This window comes from Rhinopithecus roxellana, chromosome 17 (assembly GCF_007565055.1).
Source record: "Rhinopithecus roxellana isolate Shanxi Qingling chromosome 17, ASM756505v1, whole genome shotgun sequence".
Taxonomy (NCBI): Eukaryota; Metazoa; Chordata; class Mammalia; order Primates; family Cercopithecidae; genus Rhinopithecus; species Rhinopithecus roxellana.
Genome location: NC_044565.1, coordinates 69,723,941 through 69,745,270, shown reverse-complemented (window position 1 = coordinate 69,745,270; position 21,330 = coordinate 69,723,941). Strand labels below are relative to the sequence as shown.

Here is a 21,330-nt window from a genome sequence, read left to right as displayed (position 1 = left end):
TGTGGTACCACCATGCCTCAGAAGTCTTAGCAGTGGCTTTATGGAAATACACTATAGCTTCTTTTATTTTAAAAGGAAAGAAAAATCTAGGGAATAAAGGAATCCAAAGCTGTCCCAGAAAATCCTAGATACTGCTTTGGTGACCTGGGTTTGAAAATATAGGCCAGTGGCATTTTTCCTAATTAAGCACAAATCAGAAATAGAAGTTCTCTTGATTTGTGTTACAAGGCTCCTTCTTTTGTCATTCCTGGTCCCCCTTGCCATCTTTGTTATTACATGGGAGTTTCTTCAAGATCACTCTGGAATGTTACTCTGCCTTTTCTCTTGAGTACAGAGAGAGCAGGCTGGAAACTCTTACATAAGTGCTGTTATGGAAACATTTATTACATGAAACAATGGTTATTTTTTAGTAATGTGGTTGATTTTTAAAACCTCAAATAGTGTGGAAAAACATCACTAAGACACAATAGCATAGGCTATTTTAATATTTTTTATTAAGGGCTATAAAAATACCCAGAAAAATAAATAAATGTGATGCAATGATATCTGTCCTAATATGAAGAACTTTCTTTCACTGCATTGTTTCCCTTCACAATGGCCTTCAAATCACAGGAGGCAGTGATTCCATGCCATTTCCTCTTCTTTTATTACACACTACAGGATTTCTGAATCAGTATCCCCGCCCTCAGTCTTCTCTCTATAAATCAAAGTCACTTTCAATCCACCATTTAAAGGGAGCGTATTTTTTTATCTTCCACGAAGAGGACTCTTTGTTTCACTATGGAGGGAGAAAAAAAGAATTGTAGCAGAAAATTATTATAAAGTATCATCGACATTTTTATAAAAAATATATATCAGACCATAAGCCCTCTCCTTTCTCTTATTTTACTATTTCTTGCTATGAGGATGGAGCTGATTTGCAAACTCAGTTTTTCCATCCCAGGAGCCAGGGCAGACTGGAGAAAATGGCTATAGGGCCACTAGCTAATCAGCAGCATCCTTGGTATCCCACAAGTCGTTATTTAAACCAATGTAGAAATATTCACATTAAGAAAGAAAACTGGGGACAAAAATGGAAAACAATGTTTTCACCCAATTAATGTCCACTCTTGCAGGAGGTAAGCAAGGACAGACTGGGAGCTGGACTCCAGAAAAAGAGCAGCAAGAACCAAGTGGACCACACTGTCTGGAAGAGTAACAGACACTAAACCTCTACTTCCCAGAGATGGGTTAATACACCCAAATATGGAGTTTTTAGTTTGGTACTATAATTAACATCATAACCAAAATCTCATTATTGTAAATATCACAGAGTACAGTTCTATGAAACAAAGTGTTACCTGCCTGGATGAAACACTGAAGGCTAGCTGGGCACAACGGCTCACGCCTATAATCCCAGCACTTTGGAAGGCCGAGGTGGGCGGATCACCTGAGGTTGGGAGTTCAAAACCAGCCTGACCAACATGGAGAAACCCCGTCTCTACTAAAACTACAAAATTAGCCAGGCATGCCACATGCCTGTAATCCCAGTTATTCAGGAGGCTGGGGCAGGAGAATCACTTGAACCCAGGAGGCAGAGGTTGCAGTGAGCCGAGATCGTGCCATTGCACTCCAGCCTGGGCAACAAGAGTGAAACTCTGTCTCAAAAACAATGACTGAAGACTAGATGCTGAGCAGTAAGGCTTTCATAGTTCTATAATGCCCTATGGCACTCCATTAACTTCCAACATTCTCTCTCTCTCTCTCACACACACACACACACACACACACACACACACACACACACACAATCACCCCCCTACCTATTTCCTCCTTGCTAAAACAAAAATACACCAGAAATGGAACAATCACCCAAGGAAGACCCAAACAACTATGACCTAACAATTCCTCACTTGTCCCTATCACACAGACATTTTAGCTTTTTCCTTCTACAGTCAACATGGATACTCTGTATATGAGATTCCCAAGCTATCTACGATTAAGAATTACCTTATTTAAGTAAGTCCATTCTCACCCTCCACTCCTACCTTAATTCTGGTTTAGTAAGGCTAGAGTTGGACTGGAAGTCTACATTTTTTTAAAACTCCTCAATTGATGGGCAGCTGAATTTAAGAACTATTAACCTGTCAACAGATTTTTATCTATAATATGAATACACTGTACATAAGGGATCTTTTTAACATACTTCAAACCATGTGAAATGTAAGTAGGATTGATCCTCCTAAAACTCCAAGGACGACTACAATGCATTAATGCATTACAAGATGGTAGTAAAGAACCAAACCAGTTTCTCGTCAATGTTATTAATTACAAGAACTATTTCCCCCATGGTTTTCTACAGGGAACTAAAAACTTGGTTTAAAAAAAGGCGGGGAGTGGGGGAGTTGTCTCACTGAAAAGCAATCTGGAGACAATTTAAATGACCCTGACTAGGAGTAACTGATTAAGGTTAGTAGAGCAAGGCTATATGGAGTAGAATTCTTTCATTCATTCACTGCACCTATTCCTTTAACTCAGAATAAATATTTAAGACCATAGAACTGTGCGAGGCAATGCAGAGTTTACAAAAGTGTAAGAAGACTCCCTGATTTAATACATCAGTACATCATGAGGTGCCCACACAAATGTCCAGTAAACCCCAGAGGACCCTAAAGGTCAGAAGGGACACGAATGGTGACAGAAGACCTCATGGAAAGTGTCAAGTTTGGTCCCTGAAGACAGATCAGCATTTGGATTAAATGAACCAGGAATGGGCATCTGGTTAGATGATGGTAGGAGTCTCAGTGGGGATCCATGGCCTGACCACAGGGATAGGTCTTGATTTAAAAAAAAAAAAAAAAAAAGTTTTAGAAAGATTAATTTGGCTCCATGTAAGAGACAGAGCAGGGACTTGGCCAGGAATGGTGGCTCATGCCCATAATCCCAGCACTTGGGAGACTGAGGTAGGAGGATCACTTGAGGACAGGAGTTCCAGACCAGCCTGGGCAACATAGAAAGACACTGTCTCTTCAAAAAAAAAAAAAAAAAAAAAAAAACTGTGTTTAAATTAGAAGGGCCAAGCACAATGGCTCAAGCCTGTAATCCCAATGCTTTGGACAGCCAAGGTGGGCGGACTGCCTGAGCTCAGGAGTTCGAGACCGGCCTGGACAACACAGTGAGACCCCATCTCTATTTTTTAAAAAAATTAAATAAAGAATAGGGACTGCCAGGCGCGGCGGCTCACACCTGTAATCCCAGCACTTTGGGAGGCCAAGGCGGGCGGATCACAAGGTCAGGAGATTGAGACCATCCTGGCTAACACGGTGAAACCCCGTCTCTACTAAAAATACAAAAAAATTAGCCGGGCGCAGTGGCAGGCGCCTGTAGTCCCAGCTACTCGGGAGGCTGAGGCAGGAGAATGGCGTGGGCCCGGGGGGTGGAGCTTGCAGTGAGCCGAGATCGCGCCACTGCACTCCAGCCTGGGCGACAGAGCGAGACTCCGTCTCAAAAAAAAAAGAAAAAAACAGGGACTTGGAGTGAGAAAGGCTGGGTTCCAACTCTGGCTCCACCATTTATCAGCTATGAGTCCCTGGAAAAATTTCTCAAAATACTCTACCCTGCTTTCTTCCCTGTGGAAGAGAGAACTGTCTCCCTCACAAGGTTGTTGCCGGACACATAGTGCACACTCAACACGTGTTAAGTGAGTTGAAATGACACACTGCTACCCACAATTGTAAACATGAATTTTCTGTCAAAATATTTAATGCTTAATGCATAGAAGAATGAATCTGTCAAGTTCTCTCCCTACATCTAACCAAAACCGATTCTGCCTCAATTAAAGTATATATTGTCTTGTTTAGTCATCCAAGGAATTAAAACTGACATGTTTTCATTCTCTTTATGATAAACCTTCAATACATTTAGGAAAGTTTAATAAGCTTATGCCTCAGCGTTTAATCCTTCCTCTTCAGAAATTAGCATCTAGTTTTATACATGGAAAAGGAGTTCGAAAGGACAGGCATATGCAGCTGCTTCTTGCCACAGACTGTATTATGAAATGCTCAAATAATTGGGAATTTTTTCACATTTCCTTACCTATTTCCTTCATAAAGCAGACGAATAATCAGTTTCCTCAATCTTAACAATTTACTAACCACAGTAAAACATGCTAGGAGAACTGCCAAGCTATTTGGTACCCTGAGCAATGGGGCAGGCCCCGAAGCAAACATCACCAACACCTGCAGGGCATTCAGCAGGTGGGCAGAAAGCCAGGGAGTCTGCTATCCCAGAACATTCTCTTCTTCAGAAAAGACAAAGTTGTGCTGTCAAAGCTAAGGACATTCCTTTTGAGAAAAGTTCTAAGCGTCTGTTTGAAATTTGTATGTGAATCTTTTCTCCCACTTCGATCAGAACTGTTTATGGTTGTATCCTTTCCCAATCTCAAAACTTAAAATCAAACTGACAAATACTGAGTTCCTAATACCTCCATACTAAGGATGAAAAGCCCAATACATACATTTTTTATACTTAAAATATCACAGAAGGTTATTCAATCAATATTTATTAGTGTTGTTCACTGCAAGCTCCGCCTCCCGGGTTCCCGCCATTCTCCTGCCTCAGCCTCCCGAGTAGCTGGGACTACAGGCGCCCGCCACCTCGCCCGGCTAATTTTTTGTATTTTTAGTAGAGACGGGGTTTCACCATGTTAGCCAGGATGGTCTCGATCTCCTGACCTCGTGATCCGCCCGTCTCGGCCTCCCAAAGTGCTGGGATTACAGGCTTGAGCCACCACGCCCGGCCGCAAGTTTCTAAAAATAAACTCAAAGAGTTAAATATATACTCTGGTTTCTCTTCGGCTCGTATAAATCTTTCACCTTTCACTAAGAGAGATAAATATGGTAGAAAAATACTTTATTGTAAAGTTCATCCCTTTGACTTTTCACCAGCTGACACAAAGAAATCAGAGGGAGTAAAACATACCAATCCAATTCTAAACCTTATCAATCCAACAGCAAACCTCCTCATTTTTCCACCATATGAGGAACCACCCTGAAATTCAGACTCCTTAACATCAGGTACAAACCTAGAATTCCCTTTTTACTGTAATAATGAATAAACAAATTTGAACACCATAAAAACAGCAAGGAATTTTATTTCTGTTAAAGGATGGAATACAAGAAACTTTAAGCTGACAATTGTGCTTAGAGCCTTTGAAAAATGTCTGCTCGTGTTATTACAGCCATTATCTTGTTAAGAAGCAATGGCCGGGTGCGGTGGTTCATGCCTGTAATCCCAGAACTTTGGGAGGCTGAGGCGGGTGGATCACCTGAGGGCAGGAGTTCAAGACCAGCCTGGCCAACATGGTGAAATTCTATCTCTACTAAAAATATAAAAGTTAGCCGGGTGTGGTGGCACGCACCTGTAGTCCCAGCTATTTGGAAGAATGAAGCAGAAGAATCACTTGAACCCAGGAGGCAGAGGTTGCAGTGAGCCGAGACTGCACCACTGCACTCCAGCCTGGGCGACAGAGTAAGACTCCATTTAAAAAACAAAAACAGGCCAGGCACAGTGGCTCACGCCTGTAATCCCAGCACTTTGGGAGGCCGAGGCGGGAGGATCACAAGGTCAGGAGATCGAGACCATCCTGGCAAACACGGTGAAACCCCGTCTCTATTAAAAATACAAAAAAAAAAAAAAAATTAGCCGGGCATGGTGGCGGGTATCTGTAGTCCCAGCTACTCAGGAGGCTGAGGCAGGAGAATGGCATGAACCCAGGAGGCGGAGCTTGCAGTGAGCCGAGATCGCGCCGCTGCACTCTAGCCTGGGTGACACAGCGAGACTCCGTCTCAAAAAAAAAAAACAAACAAACAAAAAAAAAATTAATTATAAAGAGCACAAAAATGAAATGAACAACCAGAGCTCTAAAAGTAGAAACATGTTTGCTATTTTTGCATAAATCTGCACATAAAATCCAGAAACAGGATAGGCGTCCACCAACAGCATCAGGTGCTAACTCTTGTTTGTGAGCAGATAATCTGGGCTTGGGAACATTTGTCTCTTCTAGATAAATACTTCCATCTAATGAGACCATTTAAAGTTACCATATAGTACAGCATAATCAAATTTCCTACCCCCACTGCACTTATAGAAATCATATTCATTTAACTTATATCAGGACCCAAAACGTAGCCACTGTTGAACAGATGATGCCAGGACACCATACCGTCCCCTTCTCAAGACACTTGTGTTTCCAGAACACTACCACCTATTCTCTTTACATAGCTGGTTTCTCACCTTCAGGTCTCAGTTAACTATCTCCTCCTGGAGAGACCTTCCCTGATTTAGCCATCTAATGTGACTTTCCCTACCACTCCCCAACTTAATCCTACACCTCAGCATCCTGATTGTTTCTCTCATAGCACTTATAATTTGTCATTTTTTCTCCCCGTCAGACTAGACTAAGTGCCAAGAATACAGGGACTTAACTTGTCTTGTGTCCTGGTGCATCCCAGCACCTGGGATGTTAAATAGCATCATAATCATCATTCAATATCTATTTACTAAATGAATGCTAGCGTCAGAGGCTAAAAAAAAACTCCCAGAGATGTTCAGATGTTCAGCCTACAAAGGGGCAACAGGCCTTGGAAGCATTAACCTCCCCAGATCTTACCAACTGGATCATAATGCAAAAGAGTCAGTTTTTCCTTCAGTCGGTTTCTCTTGGTGTTGAAGCAGAAACCTGTCCCAGCTTGGCTCACCATTCTCACCAAAATGTTTCTAAGATTAAAAAGTATGCTGTTACGTGTGAGCTGACGAAATAAACTAAAATCAGTCCTGGGGGGATGGCACATTTTGAGAACTCTGTAGGGTAATATTAGTTGTGGGATATCACTTGGCCCTAAGAGGGTTCAGCTGTAAGACAGCCTAAGTTTTCCATGAAACAATTTCAATAGTTTCAAATCTCTAGGATTTGCTCCACTACACAGAGTTACTTCACAATGGCCTAACCAAAACAATAAGAACAATCAAGCCACATGGTGGGACTAGCCTCAGACATCCAACCCTCACGAGCAGCAGAAGTCAGGAAGGGGAAAATATCAAAGTACTGGTAACCACAGCTGGCTAGTGAGGAAATGGTAAAGATAGCTGTCTCAGAACAGCTCTAACATACATGTTTATCATTAACTTTAATCCAAAAGACTAGCTTTAAGAATTTTCAATGTCTTGAGTTGCAAGAAAAGGCTGCTTCAGAACTTCCCTATTTTTACCACAAAATCTTCAGTTATTGTCTACAACATTTATTTTGAAATACAAGTTTGGTAGTTCTAGTCTCTCTGGTACAGCATGGAATCTTTAATCTTGGCTATTTTTGAAATGCTTATACCATGAATGCAAAGGATTACAAAACTCATTAAAACAGACTCTATGATTTAATCAAAGCAGAATTTGTTCTTCTGGATTCCTGTAGTGAGCTCCAGACAAATGGCCCCTGGTCCTCAATTTGAGAAAATGGAAATGTGGTGGTAGTCCAAATACAGCACAGCCCAATGGTTTGTTTAGAAACAGACAGTGAGCTCACAAATCCTAGGACTAGAAAAGCAGCAAAGGCTCCGTTAAGTATTTCAGTGCTCACGGAAGTAGCTCAGTTGGGCAGGAGGGAAAATATTTTTTGGAAGAGTTCATAGAAAAAAAATTATCAACTAAGTAATCCACAGACCAACTCTTAGGAAATCGAGGCCCAATGCTTAATTTCATATAAGGATGTACTGGGAGCAACGAGACTAACAAATGTAACATAAACAAGTGACGTTTAAAAAAGGAAAAATCTTTACTTACTTTGACTTGCTCTTGGCAACTTTTGTAGACAGGAAAGGTTGGAAAAGAAAATAAAAATATAAATGTATCTTTCTTATCCAAAGTTCAGTTATATGTCAGTTCATTATATGTCAGTAATAACCAAAAATATTTAACTTATGAAAGACGCCATGAGTTGTCACTCAAGTAACTATTCCCTATATATTAGGGAACCCCTTAGGATTTTATAGAAGGAAGGTTAAAAGAGCCAATCAGACCAACACAATTCTAGATTTAATATTGTGCACAATTTCATGTCTGTTGGACTGGCTACCTTTTAAATCTTTCTAAAGTAAGTAATGCCTGCTCCACTTTTTCCCTCTTCTAAAGTGCAAGTATTTGCACTGCAGCAAGCTTCTTGTTTGACAGGTTAATCTTTGCAAATAGTAACAACCATCACATGTGGTGAAAATCAGACACTAAATCTTACTGGGAATTCCGCCAGGTGTAAGGAAGAGCATTGACTCGGGAGCCCGAGGACTTCTTTCACTGCCCTGCCGTATTACTCGGGCAATTCATTGCCCCTCTCGGGAGCGGTTTCCTTATTTTTAGAGTTCGAAATGGGTGGGCTACAAATTCTGAGGTCCTTCAGAATCTTCGGATGTCCTTCGGACATGCAGTGATTCTCCTAACACGGGCTGGAGAAAAACGCCCCAGAGCCAGACTCAACAGTCCGCGAGGACGGCAACTGAATCCAGACACCACAGACCCTTTCTCAGGCACCCACACCTCCGCGCAGGGAGGCGCGCCGCGGGGCACGCCGGGCACTGTGGTCCTGAAGGCCTGAAAAAGTCCGCAGTTGTAGCTTCCCGGCCTGTTAGCACATCCTTCCCCGCATCATTCCGGGGCCCTGCCTGTCACGGGCCCCCAACCCTCACCGTAACCCCTGCCGGCGCCTCCATCCCCACTTACAGAAGACGGCGGAGAGGAACATGGTGACCACCCCTTGCCAGTCTCCGTCACTGGTCAAAAGGCCCCCAACAAACAACAACTGCTTCCGGGGCACGGGCCGGTTCCGGAAGAGGACATCCGGCAGTCGCCGGAGGCCACGCCCCCGCGCCTGGAACCTGCCCCCAATCGTCTGACTGGTCCCTCGCTTCCTTATAGCGAGTGTGTTTTGCTCTTGTCGTAGTGGAGGTTGGAATCCTCTTCGTTATGGAAAGGGATTTACAGTTCAGGGTTCGCGCCCCGGCCCTGACTCCTATTTCTGGGTCAAGTGCTTTCAGCGTTAGGTGCTTTTCATAATTGTTTGACGAAATAATCGCAACCACCTGCATTAGACCCACAAGAACAACTGTGTGTTGGACCTTGGCCGCTCCAGCCTATCAGCCCCTCGCATATTTTCTTAAAATGTTGCCTCCCCCGACCCAACTCCATCTCCGCCTGGTTAAGCCTTACTCTCACTACTCTCAGTCCCTTCGGCGTTAGGAAGCCCGCCTTTCCTTAATTATCTGTTGAATCTCTAGGCGGGCAGGACCCTTTGCATCTCAAACTTCTGTATCCGAACACCTAGCACAGTTCCTGACACAGAGGCCAAATAACAGATTGAGAGCATTCACATCACTTGCCTAATATCACAAAACTACCAGGTGGCAGAGTCAGAATTTAAACCTAGATTTTATCTGACTCTAAAGACTTCCTGCCTTTCCCAGTAGACATTGGGACCTACCAGTTTGCAGTCATTAATTTCTCATGGCTCTGTAAGGAAGCTGGGCTCCTCCAACACCAAGGACTTCGTCAGTAACCTCATTTCCCAACTAATAATCAGGACTTTTGAATTTTTTTCCTAATCTGTGATTTGTATCTACATATTCTTACAGATGTGAAATAAGATTTAATTTCATGACTCACGCCTGTAATCCCAGCCCTTTGGGAGGCTGAAGCAGGCAGATCACTTGAGGTCAGGAGATTGAGGCCAGTCTGGCCAACATAGCGGAATCCCGTCTCTACTAAAAATACAAAAATTAGCTGAACCCGGGAGGCGGAGGTTGCAGTGAGCCGAGATAGCGCCACTGCACTCCAGCCTGGGCGACAAAGCGAGACTCCATCTAAAAAAAGAAAAAGGTAATAAAACTGTTTTAAAGAAAATTCAGCTCTCTGTGCCATCACAAAGAAGATGAGGAGGAAAAAAAGTCAGCTCTCCATACAATTCAATTTTTAAAATTAAGACCGTCCTTTTCCTTAGTACCTACAATACTTTTTTTCCTTCTAATCATTCTTGATATTTACCTTCCCATAACCTGACTCCAGCAACTGAGTACCTTCCACGTGCCCAAATCCTTCCTTACCTTGCATTGGCAAAAAAGAGCTTCAGATGTTCAAGAGGATACGGTTTCTTATATGAGAAATTCCTTTAGAGGATTTATAAGAAAAGAACACAAGACTAGAAGCCAAGGAACATGATTTCGAGTCCTTGTTCTGTCCCTTAGAAAGTCATTTTAACTTTAGCCCAGCCAAATAGCAATTCTTAAACTCCATGCCCCCGCCCCCACCTCTATTCTCCTTACTCTTCTTTATGTTTCCCTACAGCACTTATTGCCGTTTAGTATTACTTCTGTACTTGATTTCCCTATTGTCTTTGTCTACCAGAATGCTGAGCAACAGTGAAACCCTGTCTCTAAAAAAATATTTTTAATTAAAAAAAAGAACTTCAACTAATTTCCTTCCTGCTGTATCCCTGGTTCCTAGAACAATTCCTGCTACGTCTATTAAATATCTGTTGAATGGGCCGGGCACGGTGGCTCAAGCCTGTAATCCCAGCACTTTGGGAGGCCGAGGTGGGCGGATCACAAGGTCAGGAGATCGAGACCATCCTGGCTAACACGGTGAAACCCCGTCTCTACTAAAAAATACAAAAAACTAGCCGGGCGAGGTGGCGGGCGCCTGTAGTCCCAGCTACTCAGGAGGCTGAGGCAGGAGAATGGCGGGAACCCGGGAGGCGGAGCTTGCAGTGAGCTGAGATCTGGCCACTGCACTCCAGCTTGGGTGACAGAGCGAGACTCCGTCTCAAAAAAAAAAAAAAAAAAAAAAAAAAATATATATATATATATATATATATATATGTATATATATCTGTTGAATGAATGAATCTGAGGTGAGAGGCACCATACAAGTGTAAAGTCATTAATATTTATGTTTAAATGGCAAAAAAAAAAAAAACTAACTTTAAGTATTGTCAATAGTTTCAGAATCCAGGAGAATGTATAAGCTTGCTTTTGAAAAGAGCCAGGTACAGTGGGGTCACTCCTGTAATCCCAGTATTCTGGGAGGCCGAAGACGGTAGATGACCTGAGGTCAGGAGTTTGAGACCAGCCTGGCCAACATGGCAAAACCCCGTCTGTACTAAAAAATAACAAAATTAGCCAGATGTGGTGGTGGGCACCTGTAATTCCAGCTACTCGGGACGCTGAGACAGGAGAATCACTTGAATCCGGGAGCAGAGGTCGCAGCACTGAACCCCAGCCTGGACAGCAGAGGGAGTCTCCGTCTTGAGAGGGGAGACGGGAGAGGAAGAAAAGAGATAGCATATGAACTGTTTCTTGAAATTCTTGAAGGAGTAGGTGGAGGCAGTGACTCTCTAGCCTCAGGAGTTCATGTTGCATCCACCTGTTATTTACACCTAATATAGCTGGCAGTTGATGTGTTAATTAAAATGTTTATTATAGTAATACAGATGTAATTCATGATTTGGGGCTTTTTTCCTTGACTTTACATAATGAGCCCTCTGTGCCTTATTAGAGGAAAGTGCATAACAATTAGACCATCCTGGCAGCCCAAATGGAAAAAGTGTAGTCCTTACAGAAGGGGCACCGTCTTTGGGAGGTGGGGGTGGTACAGGGAGGAGAAGATCCAGCTGTTTAACCTAAATTCTCAGCCCAGAGAAGCAGATAGAGGAAGAGAACATCTACTCTGGGTCAGGGCTCTATACACAGCATCTGTATTGGGTTGGTAGACACTGTATTCCCAGCACTTAGCGATGGAATTCAAACCTGAGAATCTAGAAGCTGCACCCCTCCTCCTCTGCTGTGCTGGCAGGCCCCTGACTGCCCGTCGTCCAGCTCATTGTCACACCTACATCCTGCCTGACTTGTGATTGGGAAGTACAGCCACCGTTCTTGTCCACGGAGTCAGTGATCCTGGCTCCCTGACCTGCCCTAGGGGCCTGGGAACATGGGCAGTGGCAGGAGGAAGATGCTACAGGAGACAGCTGGGGCTTCCTGAAAAGTTGGTACCTTTACAAGCTCAGACACCACCAGGCAGATGGGACATCTTCAAAATCAGGCCGTCTGCCTCAATGGCTTAGCATTATAGCAAAGACTACCTGAGGGAGCAAGACAGGTGAAGCTGGGGCCCCTAACTGGGTTCAATCTGTGTGCAGTGGGTGTCCTCCAGTTGGCATTCAATGGCCTCTATCATCTGACCTCACCCTCCTAATCCAGTCCCATCTCATTTCACTGAGGCTGCTGGGTGCCAATCTCCTTAGGGACGAAGCCTTTCCTGACCCTGCATTCCACATTCCACCCCTCATCTCCCCTCCACAGATTCCTCTCAGAGCATCCATTAAGCTTCCCTGCACTCATTGGATCACAGGTCTGCCTCCTACTCTGGGACTTAAGTCCCTCAAAGACCAGGCCTTCTGAATCTCCCCTACTCCCCCAAGCAGGAGCACCTAACAGAAGGTTGCTATCCCACTCACATTTTCGACAAATACAGACTGAACCTTCTCTACTAAGGGACTCTGCCTTGAGTTATTCTCTGTCCCTTCAGTCTCACTTCCCCTCCCAGGTCCATCTGAGACAGGCAGAGTGGAAGGAACTGGGGGAAGGCACCTAAAAAAAGGCATCTAAAAAATGCACAATGAGCATCCTCTTGGGGCTAGAATGTGGGATGAAGTGAGGGAGGTGAGTTAGAAAGGATGACTGGGGCTAGGCAATGAAAGAACCACAGTGTTATAGCTGGGAGTCAGGCTTAGTTCTGTGGGCAGTGGGAAGGCTCAAGAGTTAAGTAATCAGATTTCTGCAGTGGCAGCATCTAAAATCAGCCATTTTCCCACTTAGTTGGGAGAGTGGCAGTGACTTTCCCATCCCACCCAAAAGCCCCCAAAGGTCCCCTTGAGAACAATAGACACTTTTATTGCTCTGCATGTTCATGCCTATTTATTTAGTTAACATATGTATTTGGTGTCTCCTTAACAATTGGCAAGTTCTTCTTCCTTATTGTCACTGAGCCTTTTTTGAAGACGAGAGGAGGAGGGTGTTGTATACCTCTTTGAGAATCGGCTGAGAGGTATGGCTTAGCTTTTCCAGAAGAAAATGCACTTATGCCCATCCACAACTTTACCTCAACGTTGGCTGTACAATGGGATCACCTAGGGAATTTTATCAACTTTTTTTTTTGAGACAGAGTTTTACTGTGTCACTCAGGCAGGAGTACAGTGGCGCATCTCAGCTCACTGTAATCTCCGCCTCCTGAGTTCAAGTGATTCTTCTGCCTCAGCCTCCTGAGTAGTTGGGATTACAGGTACATGCCACTATGCCTGGCTTTTTTTTTTTTTTTTTTTTTTTTTGGTAATTTTAGTAGAGACAGGGTTTCACCATATTGGCCAGGCTGGTCTCGAACTCCTGACCTCAAGTGATCTGCCTGCCTTGGCCTCCCAAAGTGCTGGGACTACAGGCATGCATCACCACACCCGGCTCATTTTTGTATTTTTTAGTAGAGATGGGGGTTTTGCCATGTTGGGCACGCTAGTCTCAAACTCCTGACCTCTAGTGATCCACCCGCCTCAGCCTCCCAAAGTGCTAGGATTACAGGCATAGGCCAGGCTGCACCCAGCCATAAACTCTTTATGCCTGTTTCTCACCCCCAGTGTTTCTAATTTAATTTATCTGGGTGCAGGCCAGGTGCAGTGGCTCATGCCTCTCATCCCAGCACTTTGGGAGGCTGAGGTGGGAAGATCTCTAGAGGTCAGGTGCTCAAGACCAGCCTGGGCAACATAGCGAGACCCCCCCCACCCCTATTTTTATTTAAAAAAAAAAAAATTCTGAATAATTTATCTGAGTGTAGTCTGGACTTTGAGTTTTCTAAACTCCTCAGGAGATTCTAACATATGCCAAGATTGTAAAATACTGGGATTCATGGACAGATATTAGCTGTCCATGGTTTCAAGCTGTCCATGAAACCACCTGTCAAATGCTCTTCAGTTCCAGGTGTGCTCAACTCACTCCACTTGGTGAGCAGCACCTATCTGGGTAGGGAGGGGAGAGGACAAAGTGCCTAGCTTGAAAGAATGAGGAAGTCTTGAAGTTGTAAGCCAAGACAGGAGGTGTTCACATACATTCCAGAAAGCTGTAGAACCCACAAAAAGAAGAGGTTCTGAATAGAAGACCCAAAGCAGGAAACTTAATTGCCTTCCTGAAAGATGAATGCAAGTCCAGCAGACAATACCCTTCCCACCCACATACCTCACCTGCCCCAAGAAGAGACGCAAACAGCATCAAAAGGCTGACAGCATTGGGCTTTGGGGGAGAGTCAACCAGTTAAACGTGTGGCTTGATTGGTCAGTGACAGGGGTGGGAAGAGGATGGCATTTGTGGGAGTCCAGCACCTGTGAGGGTGTGGCGCTTTAGAGGTAATGGGCAGCAACTGTCGGCTGGAGGAGGGGAAAAGGTTTGTGTCTTGGCCAGGGAGAGGCATTCCTGCTGTGGGTGAGAGCGGGGCTGCAAGGCCTTGCAGAGAGGAACTGCGCGTGCGCGGGAGACCGCCGCGGATTGCCAGCCACGTGACACTGGGCAAGCCCCGCCTCAGTTTCTGATCTGGGATTTGTGTTGTAGCTTCGGAGGCTCCCACAATCTCAGGTGATGATCGTCAGATCATTCCTAAGCCTTTTTCCTTTGCGATGTCACAGGAACCTGGGAGGATTTTAGTCCTCCTAAAACTGGTATTTTCAAACATGATACCTGTAAGAATCACCTGGGGTGCCCACGGCCAGATAACATGATTCAGTGGGTGGAGAATGGGGGGCAGCTAGGGGCACTTTGTAACGCTCACCGGTGCTCCTGATGTTCCGTGTGCCTTGAGAGTCATTCTTCTAGATCACTGTTTCTCAGCACCTGGGGATCGAGTTGAAGGGCAGACTCTTAGCCAGTGGTCTGAAATGAGGCCTGAGATTCTGCACCTCTAACAAGCTCTTTGATGCTGCCAGCTGTACATCCTGACTACTAAAGTGTAATCCAGGCCAGGCATGGTGGCTCACGCCTGTAATCCCAGCACTTTGGGAGGTCGAGGCAGGCAGATCACTTGAGGTCAGGAGTTGAAGACCAGCCTGGCCAACATGGTGAAACCCCGTCTCTACTAAAAATACAAAAATTAGCCAGACGCGGTGGCATGCGCCCGTACTCTCAGCTACTCGGGAGGCTAAGGCAGGAGAATTGCTTGAACCCAGGAGCCCGAGGCTGCAGGAAGCCAAGATTGCACCACTGCACTCCAGGATCTGCGACAGAGCCAGATTCCGTCCCCAAAATAAAATAAAGTGCAATCCAGGCAGCATCCCTAGCAGCAACGCAATATTATTTGGAAGCTTGTTAGGACTGTTGAATTTCAGGTCCCACCCCAGACCTACTGAATGAGAATCTGCTTTTTTTTTTTTTTTTTTTTTTTTCCCAGACAGGGTCTCACTCTGTCACCCAAGCTGCAGTGCAGTAGTGCAATCTTGGTTCACTGCAGCCTTGAACTCCTGTGCTCAAGCAATCCTCCTGTCTCAGCCTCCCGAGTGCCTGGGACCACAGGCATTTGCCACCATGTCCAGCTAATTTTTGTATTTTTTGTAGAGATGGGCTTTTGCTATACTGCCCAGTCTGGCCTCCAACTCCTGGGGGCTCAAGCAATCCTCCCACCTTGGCCTCCCAAAGTGCTGGAATTACACGCGTGAGTCGCTGTCCCCAGCCAGAATCTGCATTTTAACAAGATCCCCAGATGATCTGTATTCACATTGAAGTTTGAGAAACATCGTTATAGAAGAAGTGACTTATGATTGGAGAACCAAGACTGAAACTTGGCAATGAGAGAACAAGATTCAGTTCCCTAAAATAGAGTAGAATTTAAAGAAGGGCAGACATCTTTTTTTTTTTTTTCCTTGAGACAGAGTCTTGCTTTGTCACCAGGCTGAAGTACAGTGGTGCAATCTCAGCTCACTGCAACCTCCACCTCCTGGGTTCAAGCGATTCCACTGCCTCAGCCTCCCGAGTAGCTGGGACTACAGATGCCCGCCACCACACTAGCTAATTTTGTTTTCTTTTTTTCTTTCTTTTTCTTTCTTTTCACTATTATTGGCCAGGCTGGAGTGCAATGGCGCCATCTTGGCTCACCACAACCTCCGCCTCCCAGGTTCAAGCAATTCTCCTGTCTCAGCCTCCCGAGTAGCTGAGATTACAGGCATGCGCCACCACACCCGGCTAGTTTTGTATTTTTAGTAGAGACGGGGCTTCACCATGTTGGTCAAGCTGTTCTCAAACTCCCCACCTCAGGTGATTCGCCTGCCTCAGTCTCCTGAAGTGCTGGGATTACAGGCATGAGCCTTCGCACCTGACAATTTTTTGTATTTTAGTAGAGACGGGATTTCACCATGTTGGTCAAGATGGTCTCGATCTCCTGACCTCATGATCTACCCGCCTCGGCCTCCCAAAGTGCTGGGATTACAGGCATGAGCCACTGCACCCAGCCGGGCAGACATCTTTATCTCTTTTAGTTAGTGCTCTACTTGTAGGCCTAGTACAGTGTCTGACATATAATAGATGCTCAATAAATATTTCTCAAATGAATGGACGAAGTAAGAGTCTAGTTTCTAGAGCCAGAGCATGAGGCCAGCCTGGGACTGGCCACTACCATGACTTGATGCTAACTACTAGGGCAAAGGTCTTTTTAGCCCCCCTGTCCAAGACAAGATTGGTCCTGATGCTGGCACACAACAGAACTCATGGCCATGTGAGGCAGCAGTGTGTTAAGTTGTCTCATGTGTGAATATTAAAAGGCTGTATAGAAATGTAGCCAAGAAGATACACTGGCCTCTCAGGAAGGTCTTCTAAGGACCAGGGGCTGAGCCAACCAGTGGGGAGCCGGGCGCCCAGAGAAGCCCCAGGCCCAGAAATAACTCATGTGGTCTATAAGAGTGATCCCATGGGCTGCCCCAAACACGGCTTATAGTGGGTAGAATTTAATTCACCCAGCATCCATTCTAGTACTCCATTCTTCCCTTCATTCAAAATAGATATCAGTAAGCCCTATCCCAGGATCAAAGGCAACCAGTGTGTGTCTTGTGGGTTCAGTCCAAATTCCATGTGCTATAAGCAGGTTGGGCAAATGTTAGATACTATAAAGAACAAACAATGTTTGTTATTAACTAGCCTTAGAGGAATGGATCAATCACTCATATTTGAAGTGATTATTATTCCTAAGCCTCAGGGGTGCCAGTATAGGAAAGAAAAAAAAAATCTGTTCGTTTTTCCTATATGTAGCTTAGCCAGACTTTCTGAGTAGCCCTGAGAGTAGAAGTTAGAATTTCAGCCAAAATATACCCATTTTCATCATCCCCTAGGAACAGATGGGGCTGAAGATTTCTGACATTCTTCACATTGCCAGGCCCTCTTTCCTAATAATTATTTTAAATGCACTGTGAACATGACAGAGTGCTTCTTAAGGCAGTGTTGTTTTTCTCATCAGCAATTTCATTTGCTTAATTCCCACAGTGAACTGAACGAATAGTAATTGTGCATTCCCAAGGATTCATCTACTTCTGCCTTGGGCTGGATCCCATGTTTACGGAAAAATTACCACATTCGGAGCCACACCAGCCACGGCAAAATTCCCAAGTATTATTTCAGAGGAGTAATAATTTTTGATTACTCTTTCCTCTGCACTGATCCTGATCCTCAACCTCATTTTTCTTTTTTTTCTTTCTTTTTTTTTTTTTTTGAGAAGGAGTCTCGCTCTGTCACCCAGGTTGGAGTGCAGTGGCACGATCTTGGCTCACTGCAACCTCCACCTCCCGGGTTCAACAATTCTTCTGCCTCAGCCTCCTGAGTAGCTAGGACCACAGGGGTGTGCCACCACGACTGGCTAATTTTTTGTATTTTTAATAGAGACAGGGTTTCACCATGCTGGCCAGGCTGGTCTCGAACTCCTGACCTCAAGCAATTCACCCACCTCAGCCTCCCAAAGTGCTGGGATTACAGGCGTGAGTCACCGCGCCCGGCGCCTCTACCTCATTTCTAACTGTCCCAGAGAGACTGTCCTAGAGAGGGATGATCCTGTGAGTGCCTCTGCAGCTTTTCCAGGGGCTTTGAAAGATGGTTCCTGCCCCATGTGCAGTTCCCCCAAAGATGCCAGCTGCATGTGAATAGGGAACAAGAATCTGACATTGTACTCACTGGCTGTTGGATAAGTGATTTAAACTCCTTGTACTCAACGTTCCTGCTATAGAGAGTATAAATGTCCTCTAGCACCTCTGTTGGCTTGTGGAAGGGAATGGCTAATTAACTTTCTCGGTTGCTTTGGAATGGCACTCAATGGCAACAATAATCATGCACGTTCTTAGTTTTTTTTGTTGTTGTTTGTTTGTTTGTTTGTTTGAGACAGAGTTTCACTTGTTGCCCAAGCTGGAGTGCAATGGTGTGATCTGGTCTCACTGCAACCTCCACCTCCCGGGTTCAAGAGATTCTCCTGCTTCGGCCTCCCAGTAACTGGAATTACATGTGTCCATCACCATGCCTGGCTAAATTTTTTTATTTTTAGTAGAGACGGAGTTTCACCATGTTGGTTAGGCTGGTCTCGAACCCCTGACCTCAGGTGATCCACCCACCTCAGCCTTCCAAGGTGCTGGGATTACAAGTATGAGCCACCACACCCAGCCACATTCTTAGTCTTTTAAGGCCATTTTCAAATGGATCTATGTCTCTTTTTGTTGACCTAGAGAGACAGCAAGTTGTCATGTTCACAAGAATGACCTAACTTGAGCTTCTGTGGTTTGGGATCCTGCCTGCCTATATTTCACCCTGTTTTGCCTCCAAGGCAGGAGCTAGGTCTCATAGCCAGGAGATTGTGGTTAGTTTTCTGGCCTCCAATCCGAGGTGGGGACACACCTGCACCCCTGAGGGAAGGAGAGCCTGTGGAGGGTCCATGAGGCCAGGGCTGAGTCACTCAGCAGGAGACATGTCAAAAGGCATTAGAACATCAGTTTGGCATTTAAGGAGCAAGAACCCACACAAAAATTCCTCTGTATGTTAACAATCTAGTCCATTTTCAAACTAAATCCAAGAAAGAAATTAAAGTGTGGTGTCCCCTGACACTGGGACTTGTTCTTCATGCAAAATCAGGCCCAAAAGAAACTTCTGCTTCACTCACATGTCCAGTGGAGGTGAAGCCCCTATCTGATAAGACTGCACCCCACAGGCCTCTGCGTCCTACACTTCACAGTCCTGTTCTAAGAACATGCGAATTCAGAAAACCCCACTGTAAGTCATCATCTTAGGGGTTTCTACCCAAATCCCTTTCCTCCATCAGGAAATTATTTGAAATGTAAGTTGAATAAGCCTGAGCCTTCTTCCTCCCTTATGAAGGTTCATCTTTTGTAGTGTCCTATTCAAAAGAAACTAAGTTGAACTCCAAATGCCCTAAAAACAATATAAGTCTTTACTAAGCATCTTGGACAGGTGGCCACTTTTCTTACCCAAAGTCCACTCAGCAACTGCACCCAGCCCATTATCCATCCAGAAAGTAGCTTTATGCCCTGTCTTAGGTAAATTAATTAGCCTGTTAGATTTCTCTCATCATTTCATCCTAGCCATTACTGTTTTTTTTTTTTGAGACGGAGTCTCGCTCTGTCACCCAGGCTGGAGTGCTGTGGCCGGATCTCAGCTCACTGCAAGCTCCGCCTCCCGGGTTCACGCCATTCTCCTGTCTCAGCCTCCCGGGTAGCTGGGACTACAGGCACCGCCAAGTCGCCCGGCTAGTTTTTTGTAGTTGTTAGTAGAGACGGGGTTTCACCGTGTTAGCCAGGATGGTCTCGATCTCCTGACCTCGTGATCCGCCCATCTCGGCCTCCCAAAGTGCTGGGATTACAGGCTTGAGCCACCGCGCCCGGCCTTTTTTTTTTTTTTTTTTTGAGACATAGTCTCGCTCTGTTGCCCAGGCTGGAGTGCAGTGATGCAATCTCAGGCTCACTGCAACCTCCACCTCCCAAGTTCAAACAATTCTCCGGCCTCAGCCTCCCAAGTAGCTGGGATTACAGGTGTGTGCCACCATATCTGACAAATTTTTGTAATTTTAGTAGAGACAAGGTTTCATCATGTTGGCCAGGCTGGTATCGAAGTCCCGACCTCAAGTGATCCACCCACCTCGGCCTCCCAAAGTTCTGGGATAACAGGCGTGAGCCACCACGCCTGGCCCTAGCCATTACTTTAATTCAGCCACAAGAAACGGGGAGCCAAGAAGTTCAAATTCCTCCCATCAGAAGGCTGGAAAGAGAAGAAAGCCTGTGTCTACTTAGGCTTCAGGGTCTGGGTCTTTGTCACAGTTTTGTGAGGGCTTCTATCCCAGAAACAAGAACAGAGAAGTGAAAACAAAAGGATGCCTATAGGTCTATGAGTGCCAAGGAACCATCTCCATTTTCAAGATGGCAGCCTCCTGAATAATCTGGGTCCCAGCATGGCTCCCTGATCCTCCCAGCATGGCTCCCTGCAGGTGGAAGGTCAGCAGTGCTATCCTTAGGGTGACACCCTCCATAGGGTCCTGGGACAACTTTACCCAAACAGGAATAATCACACCAATCTGCATATATGTGTCTCTTTGTGAAGCAAGCGCTTTTGAAGCATTCAGATGGTTTTAACACAATACGGCATGCAGCTAGAAAAGGAAATCTGGGTTTTCATCAAGTATGATATTCATCCCAGTGATCCATTTGAAATGAAGGAGGCAAAGTCTTTCAAAAGATGTCTTCCATGATTTGGAATAATTGGGTCCAGTTTAATTTGGTGCATGGCGAAGCTAAAGAGCTACATGATTGCTTCAAGTGTGTTTTGCAGTTCCCAGAGCCACTAATTAGCTCTATGACTTAAAGGTTAATGAGATAAAACATCTATAAATCAAGTTGATGGCTAATGCAAGAAGAATGCCCCCCACTCCCGCTCTACCACACTAACACTATAATCTCATTCTTTCAGGCTGTCCATTTGATTCAATTTGATTATGTATGAATATATACAAACAAATGTGTAATTAGAAGATTCATACTTAAATTATAAACCACCTTGCCTAGGGCTCCTTTCTAAATGTGGTTATTCAATGCCAATAAGAAAATAATCGTTCATTATTAACAGAATTAATCATATCAGAATTAACCGACTGGGTGAAAGGTTTACATGTGTGCCTTCCCACAAAGCAAAAATCCATATGTTGCATTCAAAATGTATGTTCCTTAAAACAAACTTCAGAAAATAAAATTATGGG

The 21,330-nt window shown here is 44.8% G+C and overlaps 1 protein-coding gene across 1 annotated transcript; it reads right to left on the bottom strand.

The window, feature by feature from the left end:
* Positions 1-469: 469 nt before the first annotated feature.
* MRPL33 (mitochondrial ribosomal protein L33) lies at positions 470-8,842 on the bottom strand. Its single transcript, XM_010371193.2, has 4 exons — positions 8,746-8,842; positions 7,816-7,834; positions 6,650-6,756; positions 470-778 (listed from the first exon to the last, which is right to left on the bottom strand). Exons 1-4 carry the CDS (start codon positions 8,765-8,767, stop codon positions 729-731), a joined length of 198 nt encoding a protein of 65 aa, XP_010369495.1. The 5' UTR covers positions 8,768-8,842; the 3' UTR covers positions 470-728.
* Between the last annotated feature and the right edge of the window lie 12,488 nt (positions 8,843-21,330).

What these genes read in the sequence shown, in the direction of transcription:
- MRPL33 (XM_010371193.2), bottom strand. Translation starts at nt 8,767, where the DNA reads ATGTTCCTCTCCGCCGTCTTCT. An exon ending in TTTGCATTATGATCCAGTTG is followed by an intron (nt 779 to 6,649) that starts GTAAGATCTGGG and finishes CTCCCTCCATAG; the next exon opens with TGAAACAAAGAGTCCTCTTC.